At 36.8% G+C, this 23,673-nt stretch overlaps 1 protein-coding gene across 1 annotated transcript in view; it reads right to left on the bottom strand.

Annotated features, from left to right (window-relative positions):
- The window catches only part of ANAPC1 (anaphase promoting complex subunit 1), a 107,544-nt gene that overhangs the window by 21,747 nt on the left and 62,124 nt on the right, over positions 1-23,673 (bottom strand). Inside the window, exons 28-38 of the mRNA XM_081101127.1 lie at positions 19,697-19,968; positions 16,993-17,227; positions 15,587-15,678; positions 14,339-14,473; positions 13,882-13,964; positions 11,290-11,368; positions 10,172-10,246; positions 3,081-3,157; positions 2,458-2,548; positions 2,307-2,360; positions 1,030-1,223 (exon numbers count right to left, since the gene is read on the bottom strand). Coding sequence (XP_080957253.1) covers positions 1,030-1,223; positions 2,307-2,360; positions 2,458-2,548; positions 3,081-3,157; positions 10,172-10,246; positions 11,290-11,368; positions 13,882-13,964; positions 14,339-14,473; positions 15,587-15,678; positions 16,993-17,227; positions 19,697-19,968 — 1,387 coding nt within the window. The remainder of the gene's footprint in view (positions 1-1,029; positions 1,224-2,306; positions 2,361-2,457; positions 2,549-3,080; positions 3,158-10,171; positions 10,247-11,289; positions 11,369-13,881; positions 13,965-14,338; positions 14,474-15,586; positions 15,679-16,992; positions 17,228-19,696; positions 19,969-23,673) is intronic.

The raw sequence follows: 23,673 nt of genomic DNA, 5'->3' as shown, positions 1-23,673 counted from the left end.
AGCAACTAGAACATCACAGGTACTGATGAACATGTGACATGATATGAACACTTAGGAGCACTGAAGGCACTGTCTACTGAAATTGATCATACCTATACACCCTTTGACCCAATTCCACTCATAGATCTATATATAACAAATCAACGACAAGTATAAGAATAGACATAAGAGTATTACTCAGAGTAGCCCCACACTGGAAATAACACAGTATGTCCACCAACAGCAGAGTAAATCAGTAACTGTGACTGTTGATTCCTATCATACAGGAATTCAACAACACTGAAACATGACCAATATCCAACAGGGATGAATCTCACAAACGTAACATTAAGCAAAAGAAGTCACAAAAAGATACATAGTGTACAATTCTATTTGAATTTTAAAAACTGGTAAAACCAATCTAAAACTAATTAGTGGTTATCTTTGGGCAAAAGTAAAGTACCAGTGATTAGGAGGGGCATGGCTGGAGTGAAAACAGGTGATATGAGCTATATCTCCATCTATATGGTACTATTGCAAGTAGTTAATTAAGCTGTGCTCCTGTAATTTGCACAATTTTTTGTATGCTTATTTTTATTCAACAGAGATCATTAAAAGCCAGGAAAGTCTTATAAAAGGATAAGGTGGTCAGGAATGGCAGTAATGGAAAAAGAGTGAGAAGTTAAAAACTAAGAAAATCCCATAGAATCTGTTGGCTATAGTGTTCGTGACTTTTAAGATAAAGCACTTTAGTAAAAGGGTAAAATCCTTAAACAGTGGGGAACAAGAGGATTAGCAATGAAGTGCTAAGTTCATACTCTTCTGAGAAATGCAGTGATGCTAACTATGTTAGAATGAGGACGGTAACTCTACTAAGTAGGGCATAAATTAATGGTCAAACCATTAAAAAGCCCTTTTAAAGTGTACTAATGCCTTCAGATAAGCTAACAGCTAATCAGAAAAAAAAATTTTCATCTTCAAATTCAAAATAAGTCACTCTTATAGGTCTTGTTCATGAGATCTTCATTGAAGAAATATATACTCATTTACCTTCCTCCTCCCAGAAATAGAATTCCAAGGGCCATGTGATGGGCTAAGTGGAAACCATAGTTCATTTCACCACCTGTTTTCATGTGCAAGAAACGACAAAGCTGCAAAACCTTTAGGTTCCCCGAGCCAGCCATCACCATGGCCAGAGACAGCAGCACCACACTCAGGCATGTTTCCAGGTTGTAAGGACCTGTCTGGAAATATGAAAAGAAGACTGCTACATTTCTTTATTATCAACTTCCATGTTACATTTCTTCATTATCAAAAACAAGTAATCAAAAACAAATGTTTATGACTTTTTAAAAAACTATAAAAACAAGTATTTTCTCTGATTGTGAAATTTAAATTCAATATAGAACATTCAGGAAATAAAATATACAAAAGGTAATAACTATCACTTGGAATAGTAACACCCAAAGAGAACTGCTGTAAAGTTTGCCTTTATTTTTCTCCAAATCTTTTCCTATATTTATATACATTTTTTTTCAAATTGAGACATTACTATACACAATATTTTTAACCTTTTTTAACCTATTATAAGCAATCTCACTCACAACAAAGTCTTCTAGAACACGGTTTTGATAGCTCCATTGTAAAACAATGTATAGATATATTCAAACTTATTTAACCACTTTTAGACTTTTTGATGTCTCTAATTTTCTCATATTATAATGTTGTATAAATCTGTGTGGTTTTTAGCAAGAAATAAAAATCTTGCAGTGTTCCTGTCATAAAGCAACAATGCCTCAAAAACAACTGCATGTTTACTAAATACTAATTTTTAAAGGCAATTATCAATATTCAGTACTGAGACAGAATGGGGGACAATATGGTTTTTCTTATTTATTCTCTTGTCACAAGAATTAGAGACCTGTGCATCCTTCTAGAATTATCATATTCTCATCTAAATATCCCAGAACAAAAATGCAAAGATAAACCAAACTTCAAATCTCCCATTCTAAATTCAAGCAAACTACAGAAATTAACAACATATTAAGTCAGGGGTCCTCAAACTACAGCCACATGCAAATACAAATATTGTATTTGTTCCCGTTTTGTTTTTTTACTTCAAAATAAGATATGTGCAGTGTGCATAGGAATTTGTTCATAGTTTTTTTTTTTAAACTATAGTCCGGCCCTCCAACGGTCCGAGGGACAGTGAACTGGCCCCCTGTTTAAAAAGTTTGAGGACTCCTGTATTAAGTAACTGAATTATTGGTGAATTTCCTTTGAGTTTAATTTTATTCCCAAGGAGACTCATCGTGAAAAAAACTTACCACAGAAGCATTAGGTGCAGACAAATAAGTCATAAAATCTTTTGCAAATTTATGCTGGAAAATCAAAAGAAAAAATTTAAAGTTAAGAGGAAGCATATTGAGGCTTTGAGAAAAAAGGAAACAGAACAGAATAAACTAGGATACTTCTTACCAAACAGTTAAATGCTGATAAGTTTTCTGAGCCAGCAAATCGAAAACCCAGGGACAAACAGGCTCCTGCAATTATGTAGACATGTGCCTGCCTAGAGACAAATTACAAGAAATTTACTACTGTCAATATTCTGCCTTAATATTTATTATAGTATTATCTTGGGGTAAAAATAGTAATTATTTCTGTTTCTGTTCTTCTGGGGATGCTCAATTGTGCCTCTACTAAATTAGCAGGTTCCTATGCCCTTTTCTTCAGCAGAAACACCAGGTGGCCCTTACTAATAAAATACACTCTTGCCTGCATATGTTTCACATACAGCAAAAGAAGATAATTGTTAAAAACACTGCCATTCTTTTAATGGACAGGATAAGAAAAGGAGTATGTATAAGTTAAATCTCCAATACTGGTTTTTGAGGGCAAGAACACTGTATTTCAGAAACCTAAACAAAAGCAAACAAACAAACAATTCATCTTTCTGAACATCTAATCAGCGATGGTTAGAAACAAAGGAACTCAGAATTACTCAAAAGTTAAGGGCATTACTGCTCTTACAGAGTGCATTTCTATTATTTATCTGACAGATGCTAGGATAGCTCGTTTCTATTCCTCATTTAATAACTTACGACAAAGTTTCCAAATTCAAATCCTCTGAGCAAGGCAATTCAATTTCACTGAGAGAGATACTATTTTCTCTTATAATCTGTGAAAATACAAACCAAGAATACCTGAACATTAATATTCAAGTAATAAATATTTAATGACCTGAAAATAACATATTGCTTATCATGGCCATGTTATATAAAACAAGCTTTGCCAAACGATTTCATTTTCAAAGGCCTATATTATATTCACATCCATGCAACCCAATTTTAAATCTAAGATGGCCCAATAAAAACAATAACTGAATTGGACTGAATGAACACAAACTAGAGGACTTAAGTATATTCTGAATCAATAGCAGAGTAATAATACTTCAGACCAGTGAGCTGAAATGAAAGCTGATGGCTGTAGAGGAGAATTGGGGCAGGAGTGCCGGGAAGCAGCAGGAAAGAGTTAAAGCACTTGGAGAGAACTCAATTCAGACACATACACTTCTTAGTCATGGGGCGTTTCTAGCATTAAGGTGAAGTGAGGTAAGTCACTAAATTACCTGAGTTAAAGTGAACTGTCAATGTAATAATCTGCAACTACTATGTAGAAACATATCCCTTTCATTTTAGTATAGGTAGTGAACAAGAATTTTTTTAAAATAGAATATCTATCTAGCTTTAACAACAAAGAAAAGACTTGATCTGCTTCACTTAAAAAATACAAATAAAAAAGAAAAAACTACATATTTTCTAAACATATGAAAGCAAGTATACAGAACAGAGGAACTCAAGATTTATTCTTCTTCTTTTTCAAAGACTGCTCAGGAGAATAACATCACAAGGTGCTTTCTACAATAAAACAATAAATACCCAGAAGTCACTTATGATACAAAGTTCTTATGAACTAAAATTAGTATCACCAAATCAAAAAACTCCAAATACCTTTGCTCTTTGATAATCTCAATAAGGTAAGCAACTATGCTCGCTGCGTAATATAAGCTAGTAACTACTTCCATCGCTCTTCCTCTCATCTTTACTTTTAATGTTGACTACTATTTATTCAGAAATTGAGTGACATTCTGAAAAACTGATAGAACTCCAAAGTGATACATATATGGATAACCTGATTACAACATTCATATAAATTACAGTGTTTTAACTACATCATTATACAGGAATGAAATGCTTCTATTTTGACAGTAGGCATTTGTAAGCTCTTTTTTTGTCTTCAAAAGCAGCTTGAGGGCCTAGGTTTGAATCCCACAGAGCCACATTAGCTGTGTGACCACAAGCAAGTTTTTTGACTGCTCTATGCTTCCCCTGTAAATGAGCATAATAGCGGTTCCTACCTTCTAGGTTTCTGTAAGAATTAGAAGGCTTAATCCACTCGAAAACCTCTTAAAATTAATGCCTGGCACTTAGTAAGTCCTTTATAAGTATTAGCTATTATTATTATTATTATTATTATTATTATAACTGGTCTGTACCACCTCTGTCATAACACCACATTGATCACACACCATTTCAAAGCACCACTAAACCTGTGATGTAAGTAACTGTATGGAAGGAGACCCTTCTTCAATTTGGTCCTTGTCACCTTTTCTATCGTCTCCTAAAGTGGGTTTTTTTTTTTAAATCATATAAAAGAGTAATCAAAGGAAGAAATGTAATTCTTCAAGGACAAGTTGAGGCACACAGGAAATGAATAAGAAAAGACCACCAAACTCCTCTGTCCAGGCAAAATCTTAAAGATCTGAAGTCCTATAGCTAGTTTCAGTACGACCCTTATTAGCCAAGTGAATTTGAACCAGTCTGTCCTCTTTCAATGTAATAGTAATGTACTGAACTCTAGCCAGTGTGTACTAGTTGCTAAAAACAAAACGATGGCAAAGAACACTAGCTGACTTTGAGGAGTTCATAGTAGAAGGATGCACAGACATTTGGTAAAGAGTTCATTGCTCCCACACACACACAGAGGCAATACCGAAACAACGTTCAGTACAACACTGCATCAGACACACAGAATGGAGTCCTTTTGAAAAGAAAAAATTACAATAAGATAGACCTAACATAATACTTACCATTTTAACTATTTATTTAACTAATATGTGCATTTAAATGCCACAGGTTAAAAGGTTGATATACAAATATCAATTTCATATTTTATATTAGTTGTACAGCAGCAAGCAATTAGAAAACAAAATTCTACATAAAGACTCCACTTACTGTATAATAAAAGAATATAAAATACTTAGGAGTAAACTTATTAAACTGCTAAAGACCCTGATTTTTTTGGAGAAAAAACTTAAAAAAGGACTAAAATAAATGGATTCTCTATTATTGGACTACAAGACTCAACTATTTAGTTATCTATTCTTCATACATTTATTTATAGCAGGGGTGGAGAACTTTTTTTCTGCCAAGGTCTATTTGAATATTTATATCATTTGAGGGCAACACAAAATTAGCAACTTAATAATTAGCCTGCTCTATTTGGTCAAACATTTAATTAACTCATCCCAATGCCTTGGCAAGGGCAGACCAAATGATTTCGCAGGCCTTATACAGATCACAGGTCAGGTGTTCTCCACCCCAATAGATTCAACACAATTTCAATTATAATCCATCAGACTTTCATATCAATACTGATGAGCTGATTCTAAATTTTAGATGGAAATGCAAAGGACCTAGAGTATTCAAAGAAATTACAAAAAAACAAAAATGGCAGATACGCAATACATACTTGCTTTCAGGACTTACTATAAAGCTACAGTAATCAAGAGTTTGAGGAGAACCAAGATGGCGGCATAGGTTAACGCTGGAGTTTGCTGCCTTGAACAACTACTTCAAAAGTGAAACTAAAAGACGGAACGGACATCACCCAGAACCACAGGAACGCTGGCTGAGTGGAAGTCCTACAACTAGGAGGAAAGAGAAACGCATACAGACACTCAGAGGAGGCGCAGTGCTGAAGTCAAATTCTGAGGTGCGGAGTGCGCGGAGCGGGCTGGTGGCGGAGGGCGCGGCTGGCGTTTTCAATCGGGAGGGAGTCGCAGACTCTGAGCTCCAGATATGGGCGAGTCTTTAGGGACCCAGACTCAAACGGAGAAGCGGGACTGTCTGGCTTCAGTCAGAGCAAGTGCAGCTTTCTCTCCGAGGTTTGCAGGGGTCGCTGGGACTCAGAGAGGCAGAGCCCCTGGGGACAGGACTCAGAGCCGCCATAACTGCTCTCTCCGGCCCACCCTGTTGATCCTGTGCGACCCGCCCTGCCCAAGCCCTGCACAGAGGCATTTGCCGGATAGCCTCAGGCAAAGGCTAGATTAGCACCTCCCTAGAGGACAGAAGTTCTCTCACTGCAGACACAGCTGATTCTCACAGCCACTTGGCCTGGAGGTCAAACCCTCCCTGGTATTAGCTACAACAATCAAGGCTTAACTACAAGACTGCGCACAAAGACCACTAGGGGGTGCACCAAGAAAGCATAACAAAATGCGGAGACAAAGAAACAGGACAAAATTGTCAATGGAAGATATAGAGCTCAGAACCACACTTTTAAGGTCTCTCAAGAACTGTTTAGAAGCTGCCGATAAACTTAATGAGATCTACAAGAAAACTAATGAGACCCTCGATGTTATATTGGGGAACCAACTAGAAATTAAGCATACACGGACTGAAATAACGAATATTATACAGACTCCCGACAGCAGACCAGAGGAGCGCAAGAATCAAGTCAATGATTTGAAATGCGAGGAAGCAAAAAACACCCAACCGGAGGGGCAGAATGAAAAAAGAATCAAAAAATGCGAGGATAGTGTAAGGAGCCTCTGGGACAGCTTCAAGCGTACCAACATCAGAATTATAGGGGTGCCAGAAGATGAGAGAGAGCAAGATAGTGAAAACCTATTTGAAGAAATAATGACAGAAAACTTCCCCCACCTGGTGAAAGAAATGGACTTACAGGTCCAAGAAGCGGGGAGAACCCCAAACAAAAGGAATCCAAAGAGGACCACACCACGACACATCATAATTAAAATGCCAAGAGCAAAAGACAAAGAGAGAATCTTAAAAACAGCAAGAGAAAGAAACTCAGTTACATACAAGGGAATACCCATACGACTGTCAGCTGATTTCTCAACAGAAACTTTGCAGGCCAGAAGGGAGTGGCAAGAAATATTCAAAGTGATGAATACCAAGAACCTACAACCAAGATTACTTTATCCAGCAAAGCTATCATTCAGAATTGAAGGTCAGATAAAGAGCTTCACAGATAAGGAAAAGCTAAAGGAGTTCATCACCACCAAACCAGGATTATATGAAATGCTGAAAGGCATCCTTTAAGAAGAGGAAGAGGAAGAAAAAGGTAAAGATACAAATTATGAACAACAAATATGCATCTATCAACAAGTGAATCTAAGAATCAAGTGAATAAATAATCTGATGAACAGAATGAACTGGTGATTATAATAGAATCAGGGACATAGAAAGGGAATGGACTGACTGTTCTTGGGGGGGAAAGGGGTGTGGGAGATGCGGGAAGAGACTGGACAAAAATCGTGCACCTATGGATAAGGACAGTGGGTGGGGAGTGAGGGCGGGGGGTGGGGCGGGAACTGGGAGGAGGGGAGTTATGGGGGGGAAAAAAGAGGAACAAATGTAATAATCTGAACAATAAAAATTTAATTAATAAAAATAAAACACAATTACAGAAAATCAAAAAAAAAAAACTTTGGGGGGAAACTATGCATAGGAAAATATTTTTTTTAATATACTCAAGGTTGAGAAAGTCAAGATCCAAATATGAACCCACAATTAAAATGTATGACTTTACACAGTTAAAAAAAAAAAAAAAGAGTTTGATACCAGCAAAAGGACTGTCAAATAGATTAGAAGAACAGATGCAGAGCACATAAATAAACCCACTTATGTGCTCACCTGACTTTGACAAGAAATCACAGGAATTCAATAGGGAATATGGTGTTTGTATAACTCAATACCCATCTATATATATAAAAGCCTAAGCGACCATTCGATCGTTTGACCAGTAGCTATGACACGGGGATCGGGCCGAATCCATGCACTGGACCTCTGACATCCCCCGAAGGGACCCGGATTGCGAGAGGGCGCAGGCCAGGCTAAGACACCCCACCGGTGCACAAATCCGTACACCAGGCCTCTAGTAGTTTTATAAAACAAAAACCTCAATGCCTACCTGATGTCATAAACAAAATTATTCTGAGATGGATGTCAAACTATACACAAAAGCTAAAACATTGGAGTTTTTAGAGAAAAACAACAACAACAACAAAAAAAAAAAAAACAAGAGACAATCTCCAGGATTTGGAGTTAGGCAAATGTTTTTTTTCACAGGACACAAAACACAATAACCATAAAATAAAAAACTGATAAACTAGTCATTATCAAACTTTGAAAATCTGCTCAGCATAAACATTACAGACAAACCAAACACAGGGAGGAATATCTGCAAAGCATGTATCTGAGAAAGAATAGGCTTCCAGGAAATATTAAAAATCCTAGCAACTCAATAGTAAAAAAAAATAAATAACTTTTTTTTAAAAAATGGGAAAGAGATAGGAACAGACGCTTCATACAAAAGAATATATGAAGGAACAAATGAGAAGGTTCCCTTGTCATCAGTCAGCAGTGAAATACAAATGGAAACTACATATTTACCAACATAACTAAAATTTAAAAGATTAACACCATCAAATATGGATGAGATGTGTAGCACCAGTACTTTTAAACACTGTTGGCCAAAGTGTAAAATGGTACAAAGTCTGGGAAAAGACCCACCAGTTCTTATAAAACCAAATACATTATCTATTCTATGCCTCTGTAATTCCAATCTTAAATGTTTATTCAAAAGAAATTAAACATAAATGCACAAAAATATTCATATAAGATTATTTATGGTAGCTTGATTCATAACGGCTAAACCTGGAACCAGCCCAGATGTCCAACAAAAGAGAATGGAAAAAGAAACTGTGGTAAGTTAATAACAATGGAATACTACTTACAATAAATAGAATGAACCATTACTATCACACAATCATGCTGAGTGAAGGAAACCTTATACAAAGGGTTTACACTACATGTGAATCCATCAATATAAAGTTCTACATCAAGCAAACTAATTTATTTTGGGAAAACATCAGAAAACTGGTTGCATTGGGGGAGGGAGGGAGTGAACAGACTGAGTGGGGAGGGGAAGGAAGGAACTTCTGGTCATTTTGAAGGAGGTTTGTTTCCATGAGCACAGACATTAGTCAAATCTTATCAAATACTATAGTCAAGATCTGTGCATTTCATTGCACATAAATTTTATCTTAAAAGGGAAATATAAAATTCTAGTTATTAACACACATGCTAAAACATTTAGGGAGAAATTCAGTACTGTCTGTAACTAACTGAAATATATTTTAAAAATGATGGATTGGATAGAGGAAAAATGGAGATATGTGATTAAACGAGTTTTCACAGTAAAATGTTAATTGTAGAATCTAATTGGTGATATAGGTGTTTCTGTGAAGTTCTTTAAACCTTTCTTTATTTTGAACCTTTTCTTACTCAAATATTAGGGGAAATACTCTCAAGCATTCCCAAGGATAAACAGATTTATTTTATAAGTAAAATGGAACTGACCACCAGAAATGGACTGTTGGTTAAAAGGGTAATATTTATTGATAATATTTGATTTGGAGTTATTATGGAGCCTGCTTATTTATAACAATTTGGCTTATTGAATAAATATGTCATAAAGTAATTAAAATAAGTTATTAATAAGAGATTTAAATTGTCACAAAGTATATAATAGCATCTTAGATAAATGTGTACCAATTCAGATAAAAATGACAAAAATACTTTAAGGTACTCTGGTATATTTAATTTTTAAAAACTACAATTTCTTGGGATCTTGGGTCAGAAAGGAAGGTTAATCTATCATAAGCACACAATCTTAAAATGAAAGTTGCTATGTTTTCAAGAGATACCATAATCATCAATATTGCCTTCCTAAGAAGAAGTATTTTATGGGGTTTTGGAAAGTCCATAAGAAATCATAATTTTATGCCATTAAAGGTATAACAATATTTATCATATTTACTTACCTGAGGAACATTGCTATCAACCCACTTGGAATTTGGTAAAATATCATCCCACAAAATCAGGCATCGAGCAAGTGTCTTTAAAATGTAATACAGATAGAATTAATTAGAGCAAGCAAAGTTCACAGATTTTATAACAATGACAATGTTAAAGAGAATAATTTAGAATCAGTTCCCAAATGACGATAATTTCAAAAAATAAAATTAGTACATAGTATCAACCTAAGACAATCATGAAAATAAACTGATGATTTAGATTTTAACCCAAAATTCTAAAATTGAGTTGACTGTCATCAAAATATGGAGAAGCTAAAAGGACGTTTTAAAAGAAAAGAACCATAGCCCTATCGACGTAATTTCAAGGCTTTCATAGGCTAAAAACAGACAAGTTTAAACATTATAGAAGGAATAATTCAGGTAGTTATGTTATACAGTTATTGTCATTATTTATACGCTTAATAGTAATATTGCATCCTTACTAATGAAGCAGTAGTAAAGCTCCAGTCACTTGCTATTTAACAGGAAGTTTTGAATAATATGTGAGCCCTGACCAGTTTTGTTCAATGGTTAGTGTCAGCCCTTGGACAGAAGGGTCATGGGCTTGATTTCTGGTCAAGGGCACATACCTTGGTTGCAGGTTTAATCCACATCTACCAGCAGCAGCAGCAGCTAGAGGCAACCAATAGATGTGTCTCCCTCCTCTCTCCATCCCTCCCTTCTTCTTTTCTTTCCTCCCTCTCTCCCTTTCTCTCTCTCTCTCTCTCTCTCTCTCTCTCTCTCTCTCTCTCTCTCTCTCTCTCTCTCTCCCCTTCTTCCCTCTTTCCCACTGTCTCTTAAAAAAAAATCAATGGAAAAAATATCCTCTGGTGATTAAAAAATAATAATAATAATAATGTGAGCTGAAATGTCAACTCCAAATATTACATGTCAAAGTGGCTGCCTTTTCAGCATTCCTATGGCTTAATGTGGGAAACTTCAAAAGAACATTGTCAATTACATGTGCATATTGAATTAATAGTAAAAGGTTCCCTTGGAGTAACATGTACATTTGCAAGATAAACCTGCACACCACATACAGACTCCTCATATTAACAGAAATGAGAAAGTGCCAAGGACCGTACCCGAAGCAAGAGGAACTCTGGTTTCACAAAGTCCAGCAAATACATAGTGTCGGGAGCGCGAAGCCAGTCGGCAATGGACCTGTTAGTGGAAGATGTTAACAGTGCATTGCTCAGGAAGAGGCAAGATAATCAACAAGTGCGAGACAGATTTCACAACATTTCTTCCCACTCCACCCACTGTCCTTGTTTCTTTGCATACATAGTACTTCACAACCACTAGAATAACATTTATCATGTATGTGTCTTATACAATAACATAGCTCCAAGAGGGCAGATATGTTTAGTTCTGTCTTGTTCCAGTACCAAGAAAGCATTGACATACACATTCATCCAAGTAGTAGATGAACAAATGCCTGTTCTGACCCATTTTGTTAATTTTGCATACATTTACTTTTTCTAAGAGGAAGAATTTACAACATTAAAAAATGTCTTGCCCTAGCCAGTTTGCTCAGTGGACAGAACATCGGTTTGCAGACTGAAGGGTCCCAAGTTAGATTCCGGTCAAGGGCACTTGCTCTGGGGTTGCAGGCTCGATCCAGTGTGGGGCATGCAGGAGGCAACTGGTCAATGATTCTCTCTCATCATGGATGTTTCTATCTCTCTCCCTCTCCCTTCCTCTCTGAAATCAATAAAAATATATTAAAAAAAAAATTCTTGCTTTGGCCAGTGTGGTACAATGGTCAGAGCGTCTGCCCACAAACCATAGGGTCAAGGGTTCAATTCCCAGTTAACAGCATGTACCTGGGTTGCAGGTTTAATTCCCAACCCTGGTCGGGTGGGTGCAGGAGGCAACCAATAGATATATCTCTCTCACATTGATTTGGAGTTTTTACAGAATCTCTCTCTCTTTCTCCTCTTCCCTCCCTCCCTTCCATTCTCTCTAAAACAAACAAAATCAATGGAAAAAATATCCTCAGGTAAGGATTAACACACACACACACACACACACACACACACACTGTTAGTGTATTTTTTAAAGTAAAAGAGTTAAACATGGTATAATATCTCCTATCCAACCTACATTCCTATGCAAAATGTAAAAGAATAAATGCCAAAGGTCTATTTTCAAGTGTCAGCACTAATCATAGGGGTTGGGAAGATAGATGGTGTAGTCACAAGAAAAGCTTGAAGTAAGCAGAAACCATTTTTATAAGTAGGAACAAAGAATAGAATAATGCTAAGTATTTCTGGCTTCACCAGTCCTCACAACATTCAAAATTAATGAAAAGCAATTTGGGCATTTTTTTTAATAGTCAGTGACAGCAAGCAGAAAACAGAAATGAATAAAGATTGGCAATTAATTATACTGTCAAAAATCATTAAAATAGAAAATTTTATTATTTCTAGATAAAAATCTATATAATCTATTGTGGACAAAAGGGGCCACATGCTGACCTGACAAGCTCAGGGGAGGCCTGAATGGCCGTCTTGCAAACTCAGAGACTTAAAGTAACCACAAAGGATGGTCTGAAATTAAACTTTAACTAAAGCAGTTATGGTGGGCAGTTATGTCCTAGTGATGGCCAGTGATGGCGAACCTATGACACACGTGTCAGAGGTGACACGCGAACTCATTTTTTTGGTTGATTTTTCTTTGTTAAATGGCATTTAAATATATAAAATAAATATCAAAAACATAAATCTTTGTTTTACTATGGTTGCAAATACCAAAAAATTTCTATATGTGACACGGAGTTAAGTTAGGGTTTTTCAAAATGCTGACACGCGGAGCTCAAAAGGTTCGCCATCACTGTCCTAGGCCAGTATCTTCACTGACAAGGTCAACCTTTACCTTAACTGAGCCTATCTGTCTTTTTGCATCTACTATAACATAACCTTGAAATGTCTGGGTAACTTGTAACTTCCTTTTCAGGAGCCCCTGGGGCACAACCAAATGTGCTGAGTGCTAGGACAGATACTACAAATTCCTTCATTATCATGTTAATTGATCCTGCACCCACCTAAGTATGTGTCCATCATTTTACTTTTTATCCAATCCCAGGGGTTTCCCCTGCTTTGCTTTATCCCTCCTCCTTAATCTATCACCAATGAATTTCATGTAACCCACCTACGTCCCTCCTTGATTGCAAATGTATAAATACAGATGTAACCCCTCCATTCTCCGGAGCATTATCTCAATTCGTTGAGGTTCTGCTTCCTGGCATATGTTGACAGTTTGGCTCAAATAAACTCACAAAAATTCTTTACAGGATTCAATGGTTTTTTTACGTTAACACTGTACTATTTGTGAGAATTAAAATCAGGTTAATCTAGGACAGTGATGGCAAACCTTTTGAGCACGGCGTGTCAGCATTTTGAAAAACCCTAACTTAACCATGGTGCCGTGTCACATATAGAAATTTTCTGATATTTGCAACCATAGTAAAACAAAGATTTATATTTTTGATATTTATTTTATATATTTAAATGCCATTTAACAAAGAAAAATCAACCAAAAAAATGAGTGTCATAGGTTCGCCATCACTGATCTAGGAGATGGGAAATGAACACATTAAGATACTTTAGTTTTACTACTGAGGTCAGAAAGGAAGTCACACTGTCTGGCCAGGGATGGGGTCAGAGATGCATTACCTGTTATTGGTTTTTAAGTAGATCATAGCCAAAGCAAGAGTGGCACCAGGACAAGTTACATCCACATTTATGGTATCTCCTTCCTATCAAAAGAAAAGATTATTCACATAAGAGTTATGAATTATTATAAAAATCTTCTGAATACTAGCCTATGCTTAAAATTAACATATTTGTAAAGGTTGGTATAAAAACTATTTTCAAATTATTGCTCTAGCCCTAGCTGGTTTGGCTCAGTAGATAGAGAGTCGGCCTGTGGACTGAAGGGTTCCCAGGTTCGATTCCAGTCAAGGGCACATGCCCGGGTTATGGGCTCGATCCCCAGTGGAGGGCATGCAGGAGGCAGCCAATCAATGACTCTCTCTCATCACTGATGTTTCTATCTCTCTCTCCCTCTTCCTTCCTCTCTGAAATCAATAAAAACATATTTTTAAAAATTATTGCTCTAATTTGGACTTACTTTGATTTGATAACTTGGAGATTTATGTTTCTCCCTGTGCATTCCTGCTTGAAAGCGCCTATGACCTCCAACCATGTACTGATAAAGCTGCTCAGGCACATTGAGGTCAGACATACCTATCAAGTTACTGCCGTGCTGGAAAATTAAATAACAGACATGTGAAAGGAAATCTTAGCAAATAAGGCCTATAGTACATGAAAAAGAAAAGAGTGAACTTCAAAACAGGGTGTTATGAGTTAATAATTCACATTAAAATTACAGCATATGTTCAAGTTAATATTTTCATGTCACAAAATACATAAAGGTTTCAAAATACAGTTAACTGCACTAACAAAGATGAACTTACTTAGTATGACAATTCTATCAAACAGCTACTCTTTTATAGGTGAGGAAAGTGAAGCACAAAGAGTGAAGTCCAAGGTGACACAGCTGGCAAGTGGCAGGGCTGGATATGACTCAAGGCAGTTTTGCTCCACAATCTATGGAGTTGCATAACCACTAGACAATGCTGTAGTTAAATGACAGGACTACCTGGTCAGGACCAGAATTCAGGTGTCAATTCCCATTATGAAGCTTTTCCACTGAATCATCTGCCTCTTTAGTTCACATGTAAATGTGAAGATTCAAACACCTAACAGTTAACTTGTTTTGTATAATCTAGTTTCAGTGTATAGGTGGTTCTTCAAGGGACCCACATTCCAGCTGACACAGTCAGCCGGATGAAATGAAATGCTTTTGCTAATTCTATACCATTTCTTATGGACGGGGTTAAAAATGGGTCAACATGGTATTGCATTCTATCACAAAGCAAATGCTATATTGGCAACATTCTGCCAGACCTCATGAACACCAGGGAGCCAAGAAAAGGCTATGGTTTCTCTCCAGTAACTAATACAGACTCTTAAAGTTCCCCATCATATACACGGTTTTCACTATTTTCTGTTTTCTGACTGATTAGGCTGTCACACTTCTTCATCTTATGTCTTAAAATCTTGACAAGAAACCTCATTCCTTAGTTCATTCATAAATACTTCCATCTAAGACAGGGAAAAGAAATCTTAAAGCCCCACTCTGCTACAATTTCTCTCCATTTCCAAATCTAACACTTTGAAAAACATCCAGAGAGAAGAAAAAGTTAAGATTCAATTTAAATCAAGTCACAGTATGCAGAGCAGGATTCAGTATTCATATTCACGCCAGCACGCAGACCTCTTCCCTGAAGCCTTGGAAGACAGAGACTGTGCTTACCCCCAAGCAGACCATGCCCAGGGCCAAGCCAGCAGCTAAAGAGTAGGACTCTCTGTCGGTGCAGTATTCCATCTCAGGACCAGGGGGCCTTCCTGTGAAAGAGGAAATAACGAGGTTCAAGGTGGCCTTTTAAAATCTTAATTCATAGGAGCTTTAGAGTTAACTTTCTGTTTACTACAAAAAAACTCCAAAATGATCCTTGTAATTTTCTAATTAAAAAACAATGCCTTTATTTTATTTATTTAGATTTAGATATATTTTTAATACTTATAGTTGAAAGTATTACATATCTCCTTTTCCCCCGTTGACCTCTTCTAGCCTGCCAATGCCCCCACCGCTGCCCCAGGCTTTTACACCCTACTGTCTGTGTCCATGGGTTATGCATATATGCATACAAGTTCTTTGGTTGATCTCTTCCCACCCATCCACCCTCTCCCACGTTCCCTCTGAGAGCAATAACTTTAAAACACTGCAAAATATTAGGTTTGATTTTTTTTAATTACTAAGAAATAGGAAAAAAAATTTTTATAATACAACTTTTTTTATGTATATATTATTGATTTTTTTACAGAGAGGAAGGGAGAGGGATAGAGAGTTAGAAACATCGATGAGAGAGAAACATTGATCAGCTGCCTCCTGCACAGCCCCTACTGGGGATGTGCCTCCAACCAAGGCACATGCCCTTGACCGGAATCGAACCTGGAACTCTTCAATCCGCAGGCCAACGCTCTATCCACTGAGCCAAACCAATTAGGGAGGGGGGGAAAAATTTTTAAAGGGAGGAGTGATCAACAAGAGTTTTAATTTTTAATCTCTTACATTTGTTTTTGCTTTATAATTTTCAAATCCATTTATTAGATGTGGTGAAAACATGTTGAAAAACAGGATGGATACTTCCCACAAGTTTTAAGCACATGAAATATTTTGCTTCCAGACACCTGTTTTGAACCTACATAATAATAATACTGTGCTGCTCTATTATGGTAGAATTTCTGTGTATTGATCCTAAATGCTTGACTTGATGCAAAGTTTATACTTATAAAAAGCACCACATAACACTAACTCTACCCTTTAAGGCAGCAAACGGTATTATATATAAAGACCTCTCCCTCCAAAAAAAAGTTCACATTCCTGAGATTTTATCTTCAGGGGGAAAATACAATTAAAAAATAATAAATATTACACAAAAGTAATCAGCATAATGTTTATGCATAACAGCAAATAATTAGAAACTATTTAAAAGACCTGAAAATAAAAAATAATTAGGCAATTTTATTAGTAAGATCATTCTATCCTCACATCAGCTATTTTTCCTTAATTTTAATAATTTCACTATCTTTCTCACTTTGTTTCCTGTGGGATGCAAGATGTATGCTAATGAAGACACAGCACTATTGATGCCATACCTATTTCAGCCAGCAGGACTTCTGCAGTATGCCTGTGAGCTGTCCCTTGATATACAAGGCCGATGCCGACCACCGCAGCCACCTGGACATTGTGAGGAACATCAAGCTCTGTGGACGTCGGGGGTAAGAGAGCAGGAATGTGGATGCTAAGCAGCCGGGTAATGGACATATCCATAGTGCCCAGCTTAGCAGCAGAAACACCAAGTAATAGTCCAATGCTTGTCATTTCATGACCCTAAGATAAAGAAGAGAAACTTAAGCCACTACCAAAACAGATACCAAGTTTTAAATAAAACAGTATTTTCAACAAGTACTTTTATGTGACAGGCACAGTGAAAGGCACCAAGAACACAAAAGCAAACTTCACAGACATGGTCCTTGCCCTCATGAAGCTAGTGCCCTAATGGGGAAAAAGGGTTAAACTAAAAACATACAACTATACTATTAACAAGTATGCATTGAGCCCTAGCTGGTTTGACTCAGTGGATAGAGTGTTGGCATGCAGACTGAGGGTCCCAGGTTCAATTCTAGTCAAGGGCACATGCCTGCGCTGTTGACTAGATCCCCAGTAGGGGACATGCAGGAGGCAGCCAATCAGTGATTCACTCAAATCATTGATTTTTCTCTCTCTCTCTCTCCCTCTCCCTTCCTCTCTGAAATCAATAGATATATTTAAAAAAAGAAAAAGTAATACATTGAAAAAGTACAAAGTAATATGAAAGAGTATTATTAAGGTGCCTAATTTAGATTAGGAGGGGCTGAAGAATTATTAGGAATCTTTAAAAAAGTAATATTCACAATAGAACCTGAAGGATGAGTATAAATTAGCCAGGAAGGTGGCAGAAAGGGAGGCCCTCAACTTTAGAAAGGGAGAATGTCAGGTGAGAGAACAACATGTAAATGACTTTGAGGTGATCCAGAAATAAACCCTCACATGGATGATTGACTAACAAGGGTGCTGACACAATCCAATGGGAAAAGAAGTCTTTTCAAAACACAGTGCTGTGATAAGTGGAGAGCCACATGCCAAAGAATGAAGTTGGACCCCTTCTTTATATTACATACAAATATTACTGTAAATTGACCACATAACTCAATGTAGGGGCTAAAACTATAAAACTAATTTACATAAATAAATAAATAAAACTATAAAACATGTGCCCTAAACATAGGTGTAAGTCTTCGTGACCTTGGATTAGGCAATGACTTGGATACGACACAAAGTATAGCAACCAAAGAAAGAAGTGAACTGAACTTTGTCAAAACTAAAACTTGTGTATTTCAAAGATGCCATCAGAAAGTGAAAAACAACTGAAAGAATGGAAGGAAAATGTACAAATCTTTTATCTGTTAATGGACTACTATCCAGAACATACAAAGATTTACAACTCAATACGATAACCCAGTTAAAATAATAAGTATATGAATAGACATTTCTCCAAAGAAGACTTATAAATAGCCTATGAACACAGGAAAAGATACTCAAGATCATTAGCCATTAGGGAAATGCAAGCCAAAACCACAATGAGATATTGTGGAGAAATTGGAACTCCTAGGTACTGCTGGTGCAACTGAAAAATGGTGCACCCACTCTGAAAAACAGTTTGGTGAACCCCCAAAAGTTTAAACAGAGTTACCATATGATGCAGCAATTCCACTTCTAGCAATATGCCCATGAGAAATGAAAATATAAGTCTACATAAAGACATGTACATGCATTATTCCTAATAGCCAAAAAGTAGAAATAACCCAAATATCTATCAACTGATGAAAGGATAAATAAAATGCAGTATATCCATACAACAGAGCTTCTATTCAGCAATAAAAAGAAATTAAGTGCTGATATAAGAAATAACATGGTCGAACCTTAAAAACATTCTGCTAAGGGAAAGCAGCCAGTCATAAAAGGCCACATATTATATGATTCCATGTATATGAAAGGTGCAGAATGAGCAAATCCACATCCACAGAAAGCACATCAGTGGTTGTTAGGGACTGAAGGGAGAGAGGAACAGAGGGTATGAGGTTCCATTACAAGGTTGTAAAATGTTCTAAAATCTGTGAATATACTAAAAACTACTAAATTGTATACTTAAAATAGGTGAATTTTGCCCAGCCGATGTGGCTTAGTGGTTGAGCATTGACCCATGAACCAGGAGGTCACGGTCTGATTCCTGGTTAAGGCACATGCCCCGGCTGCAGGCTTGATCACTAGTAGAGGGGGTGCAGGAGGCAGCCGATCGATGATTCTCTCTGATCATGGATGTTTCTCTCTGTCCCTCTCCCTTCTTCTCTTTGAAATCAATAAAAATATATTTTAAAAAATAGATGATTTTTTATAGCTTAAAAGTGGAAGAGTTTATGCCAAGAGGAAGAGTTTATGCCAAGGAGTAAAAATAGCCAGTCCCCATGGTTGGAAGATGGTAGCAAGGGGAAAGAGTGGTACAAAGTAAGGCTGGAGAAGTGAGTAGGATCACGAGGCTCTTAAATGTACCTTGAGAGCAATGGAAGACCATTACACAGTTCTGCCCAGGGAAGTGATATATTCCAGTTTACACTTTTGAAAGATTACCCTGTCTGCTATGAGAAGAATGGATTTACAAGTAAAAGTATAAAGAAGGAAGAGCAAATAGAACCATTAGAAGATACTGCAACAGCCCAGGTGAGGCACTATCCCAAGAGCTGGGAGCACCACCTTTCTCACCTTCGTCAGATAGTCGTGGATATTGAGAGTGGCCAGCTTGGTGAGGTGCCCATTCAGTCCCAAGGCCATGAGGAAGCCAGCATACTCATTGGCTAACTCAGCATGCTTGGGCTTATTGTAAACAATCCACGCGGAGTCGATCTGGGAGGCCGGGGCTATCTTCAGTCCGGCAGCCACACCATTATGAAAACTGGCCCAGCTGGTCATGTTGGGAGGCACATCAATGTTCCCACTGTTAAGGTCTACTGTTGTGTTCCGAGGAGGGGCACGCCCTATTCAGGCAAACAAATTTAAAACTGAGAGAATAGAAATATACAAAACCAAAGTGGTTAAATTTAGATTTTTGAGAACAGAGACTGTTTTTTCTACATTTGAAATCCTTAATATTAGCTTACTATGAGTTCTGAAACTTTTATACATGTGAGTCAAACTCGATGCAAGGTGGAAAAACGTTAATTGCTTAAAATAATTCATTGTCTTTTTTGCTAAAATACATGGGGCTAGAAGATAACTGATACAAATTTAACTTTATACATATCTGATTAGGATACCCACTGCTTAAAAATCTTTCTTTCAAACAGCAGGAAGCTTATTAAAAAATAAAACAAAGACTAGTGTCACAGTTAAACTATATGAACAATAAATTCCAACATGTGGTTAGTGACACTGATATTAAATATGCCACACCCTATTTTTCTCAGGACAGTAAGTGAAAATGACATTTTAAAAAGAGACTAGGACCTTTATAAATTTGTTCTGCCTCTTATCTATGTCTGTCTATACATATAATTACATGCTATTGTTCACAACACCAAATTCATTCAGAGATAGCGCTATAAAAAGCATCATTTTACAGACTTGAGTTACCCGTGAACCATAAGAATATGCACTAAATTTAATTTAAGAGCAACATAAAATTAAATGGTTGTGATGTTCTTTGAATTCCGAGTCTGGTTTTGATCTACCCCATTAATAGGCAAATATTAAATTATTTTTATATTTTTAACACAAGTCATGACTATAAAATAAATATCCTAATATTGCATAGAGTAATAGAGTTCACTGGGTGTTTGAAAATGCTGTTTTAAATAAGTTCTGAAAGTTATGTAAAATCAATTTTAAATAGATGCACAATATCTTACTTAGAGTTTATGTATACATGCACTGAGTGGCCAGATTATTATGACCAGCCAGACTATTATGACCACCCCATCAGTACAATGAAGTGAATTAGTTATGCAAATAATAATAAAACCTTGAGAGTATTTGCTTAAGAAGTTTTCAATATTCATTATTTTTGAAAGTGTCAATGAAGTACTAATGGGGTGGTCATAATAATCTGGCCGGTCATAATAATCTGGCCACTCAGTGTATATACATACAGTATAGTCACACAGGAACACATGCACAAAGTAAAATACATGACTGTACCATTTGCTCTTGGTACCTACAAACTAATTCAAATGTTGTTGTATGACAGCACGACATTGGTAACAAGTTCATGAGTTATACTCTTTCTTAAAAAAAAAAGGCATAGAGATTAATCATGAAAAACAAGTAAACTTACCAAAATAGCAATGCATCATATACATAACACATAACATTTGCACACAATATAAAAGGCAAAGGGTAAAGCAATAAGAATTCAATATATTATTCAATAACCAGAACAATATACATAAGTACAACAGGCCTATAAGTGTGAGAGTTAAGGGACTGTTTAAAAAATACATTTTTTCCTAAATTAACTTATTATTAAATCAAGATTTTTTTTCTTAGGGGTGTCTACCAGAATGGCTAAAAGAATAAAATTTTGGATTAATGTAATAAACACATTTTAAATCATGAAAATTTAACTAAGTGTATTTTTTTTCAAAAGAAGAAGACAATGATTCATATACTTATTTAATACTCACTCAAGTATTGCCACCCAGATTTAATACGCTATAACATTTGCCAATTTTGCATGAAATTCTTTTCTAATCCAAGCTTTTTCTACAAAAAGCAACAGTGAAAGACTAATAAAATGAACACCTATATATCATGCCCTCCATCAAGACTCAACAGTTGTTCAGATTTTGACATAGTTGCTTATCTCTAAGAGAGAGAACAGTTAAAATAGTGAACGTCACTCAGCTTGCTTTGCCTATCAATGAGTTGGATGATGGGCTCTTTACTCAGCTGGTCTCATTTTCTGCAACCACTGAAAACACAGTTCCTTACAAATCTGAGGGGGCACTGTATTTTTAAAATTACTTAACTTGAAATATACATTTTATACAAGTCTCATAAAAACACATGCACTACACTTTAAAAGATTTTCAAGGATCATTTTGACTATACGTGACTGCTACCTATAGAACACATTCAAACTAGTATCAGGTGAATGGGCACTATAAACCCATTATAACGAAAAACATTAGGAAAAGAACACTCTCATATCTGGCAGAAGTAAAAGCTCATGCATCCAATCATGTGCCAATCTGCTGCATCAGAGCCTTAAAATCGTGTCTTAGGAGTTTTTCTAAGCAATTTCTAAATAAGTAAGATGAGTACACCCCAATATACACTTATAATAGCAAAAAATAATCATTTCCAATACCAGGCTATTTATATAAATTATATCCCACTAAATGAAATACTCTAGAAAACAAAAATGAAGTTGTCGATTAAACATGTGTATACAGCCTGGCCAGCGTGGCTCAGTGGTTGAGCATCAACCTATAAACCAAGAGATCATGCACGGTTCGATTCCCAGTCAGGACAGAGGCCCAGGTTGTGGGCTCAATCCCCAGTAGGGGGTGTGCAGGAGGCAGCCTATCAGTGATTCTCTCTCATCATTGACGTTTTTAACTCTCTCCATCTCCATTCCTTTCTGAAATCAATAATGTGTATATATATATATATATACACATATATATGTATATATGTACATATCTATATTAAAAAATGTGTATACAATATCTACATACATACATATATGCAATTGTATCCATAGATATACTAGATATGGAAGGATGCTCATTACATAGTAAATTTTAAGATACTGTAATTTCTAAAACAGATTTAATATTTTCTGATAATTAAGCAAATGTAAAATTATAAAGTGGAAAAATAAAATTCAGAAATATATATAGCAAAACATTAACACTAGTGGGTCTTTAGCAAGTGAAACTACTATAAGTAAGTAAGTATATTTTCTGTTTTTGTAAAAGGATCATCCTATCTAATAAAAGAGAAATATGGTAATTGGCGTACAACCGCTACCCTTCCCATTGGCTAATCAGCGAGATATGCAAATTAACTGTCAGCCAACATGGCGGCCGGCAGCCAGGCAGCTTGAAACTAACATGAGGCTTGCTTGCTTCAGTGACGGAGGAAACCAACGTTCCCCACCTGCCTTGCCGGCCTCTGAGCTTGCAGTTTAAGAAACATTGTAACAAATATAGAAGCTAAACAAAACCCCAGAAACCTGCTTTCAGTGAGCTGGGATCTCAGAGCTGGAGTTATACATTGTTTCGATTATAGAACCGAAACAAACCAGATACCTTCTTTCAGCAGCAGAGGACTCAGAGCTGGAGCCAGAGCTAAAGCTGGCCCAGAATAAAAAAATAAAAAAAAAGAAAGGAAAAAAGGAGCAGTTGGGAGCTTCAGTCGGCCTGAAAACAGCCCTCAGCCCCTCACCCAGACTGGCCAGGCACCCCAGTGGGGACCCCTACCCTGAAGGGTGTGTGACCAGCTGCAAACAGCCATCATCACCTCACCCAGGCTGGCCAGGCACCCCAGTGGGGACCCCCACCCTGATCCAGAACACCCTTCAAGGCAAACCAGCCAGCCCCACCCATGCACCAGGCCTCTATCCTATATAGGAAAAGGGTAATATGCCTCCCAGCACCGGGATCAGCGGAGCCGAGAGGCCTCCCAGCACCGGGATCAGTGTGACAGGGGGCAGCGCCCAAACCCCGATCGCCCTGCGG

This window comes from Myotis nattereri, assembly GCF_964212035.1.
Source record: "Myotis nattereri genome assembly, chromosome: 10".
NCBI lineage: Eukaryota > Metazoa > Chordata > Mammalia > Chiroptera > Vespertilionidae > Myotis > Myotis nattereri.
The sequence above is the reverse complement of the archived record's forward strand: the minus strand, read 5'-3'. Positions and strand labels throughout refer to the sequence as shown.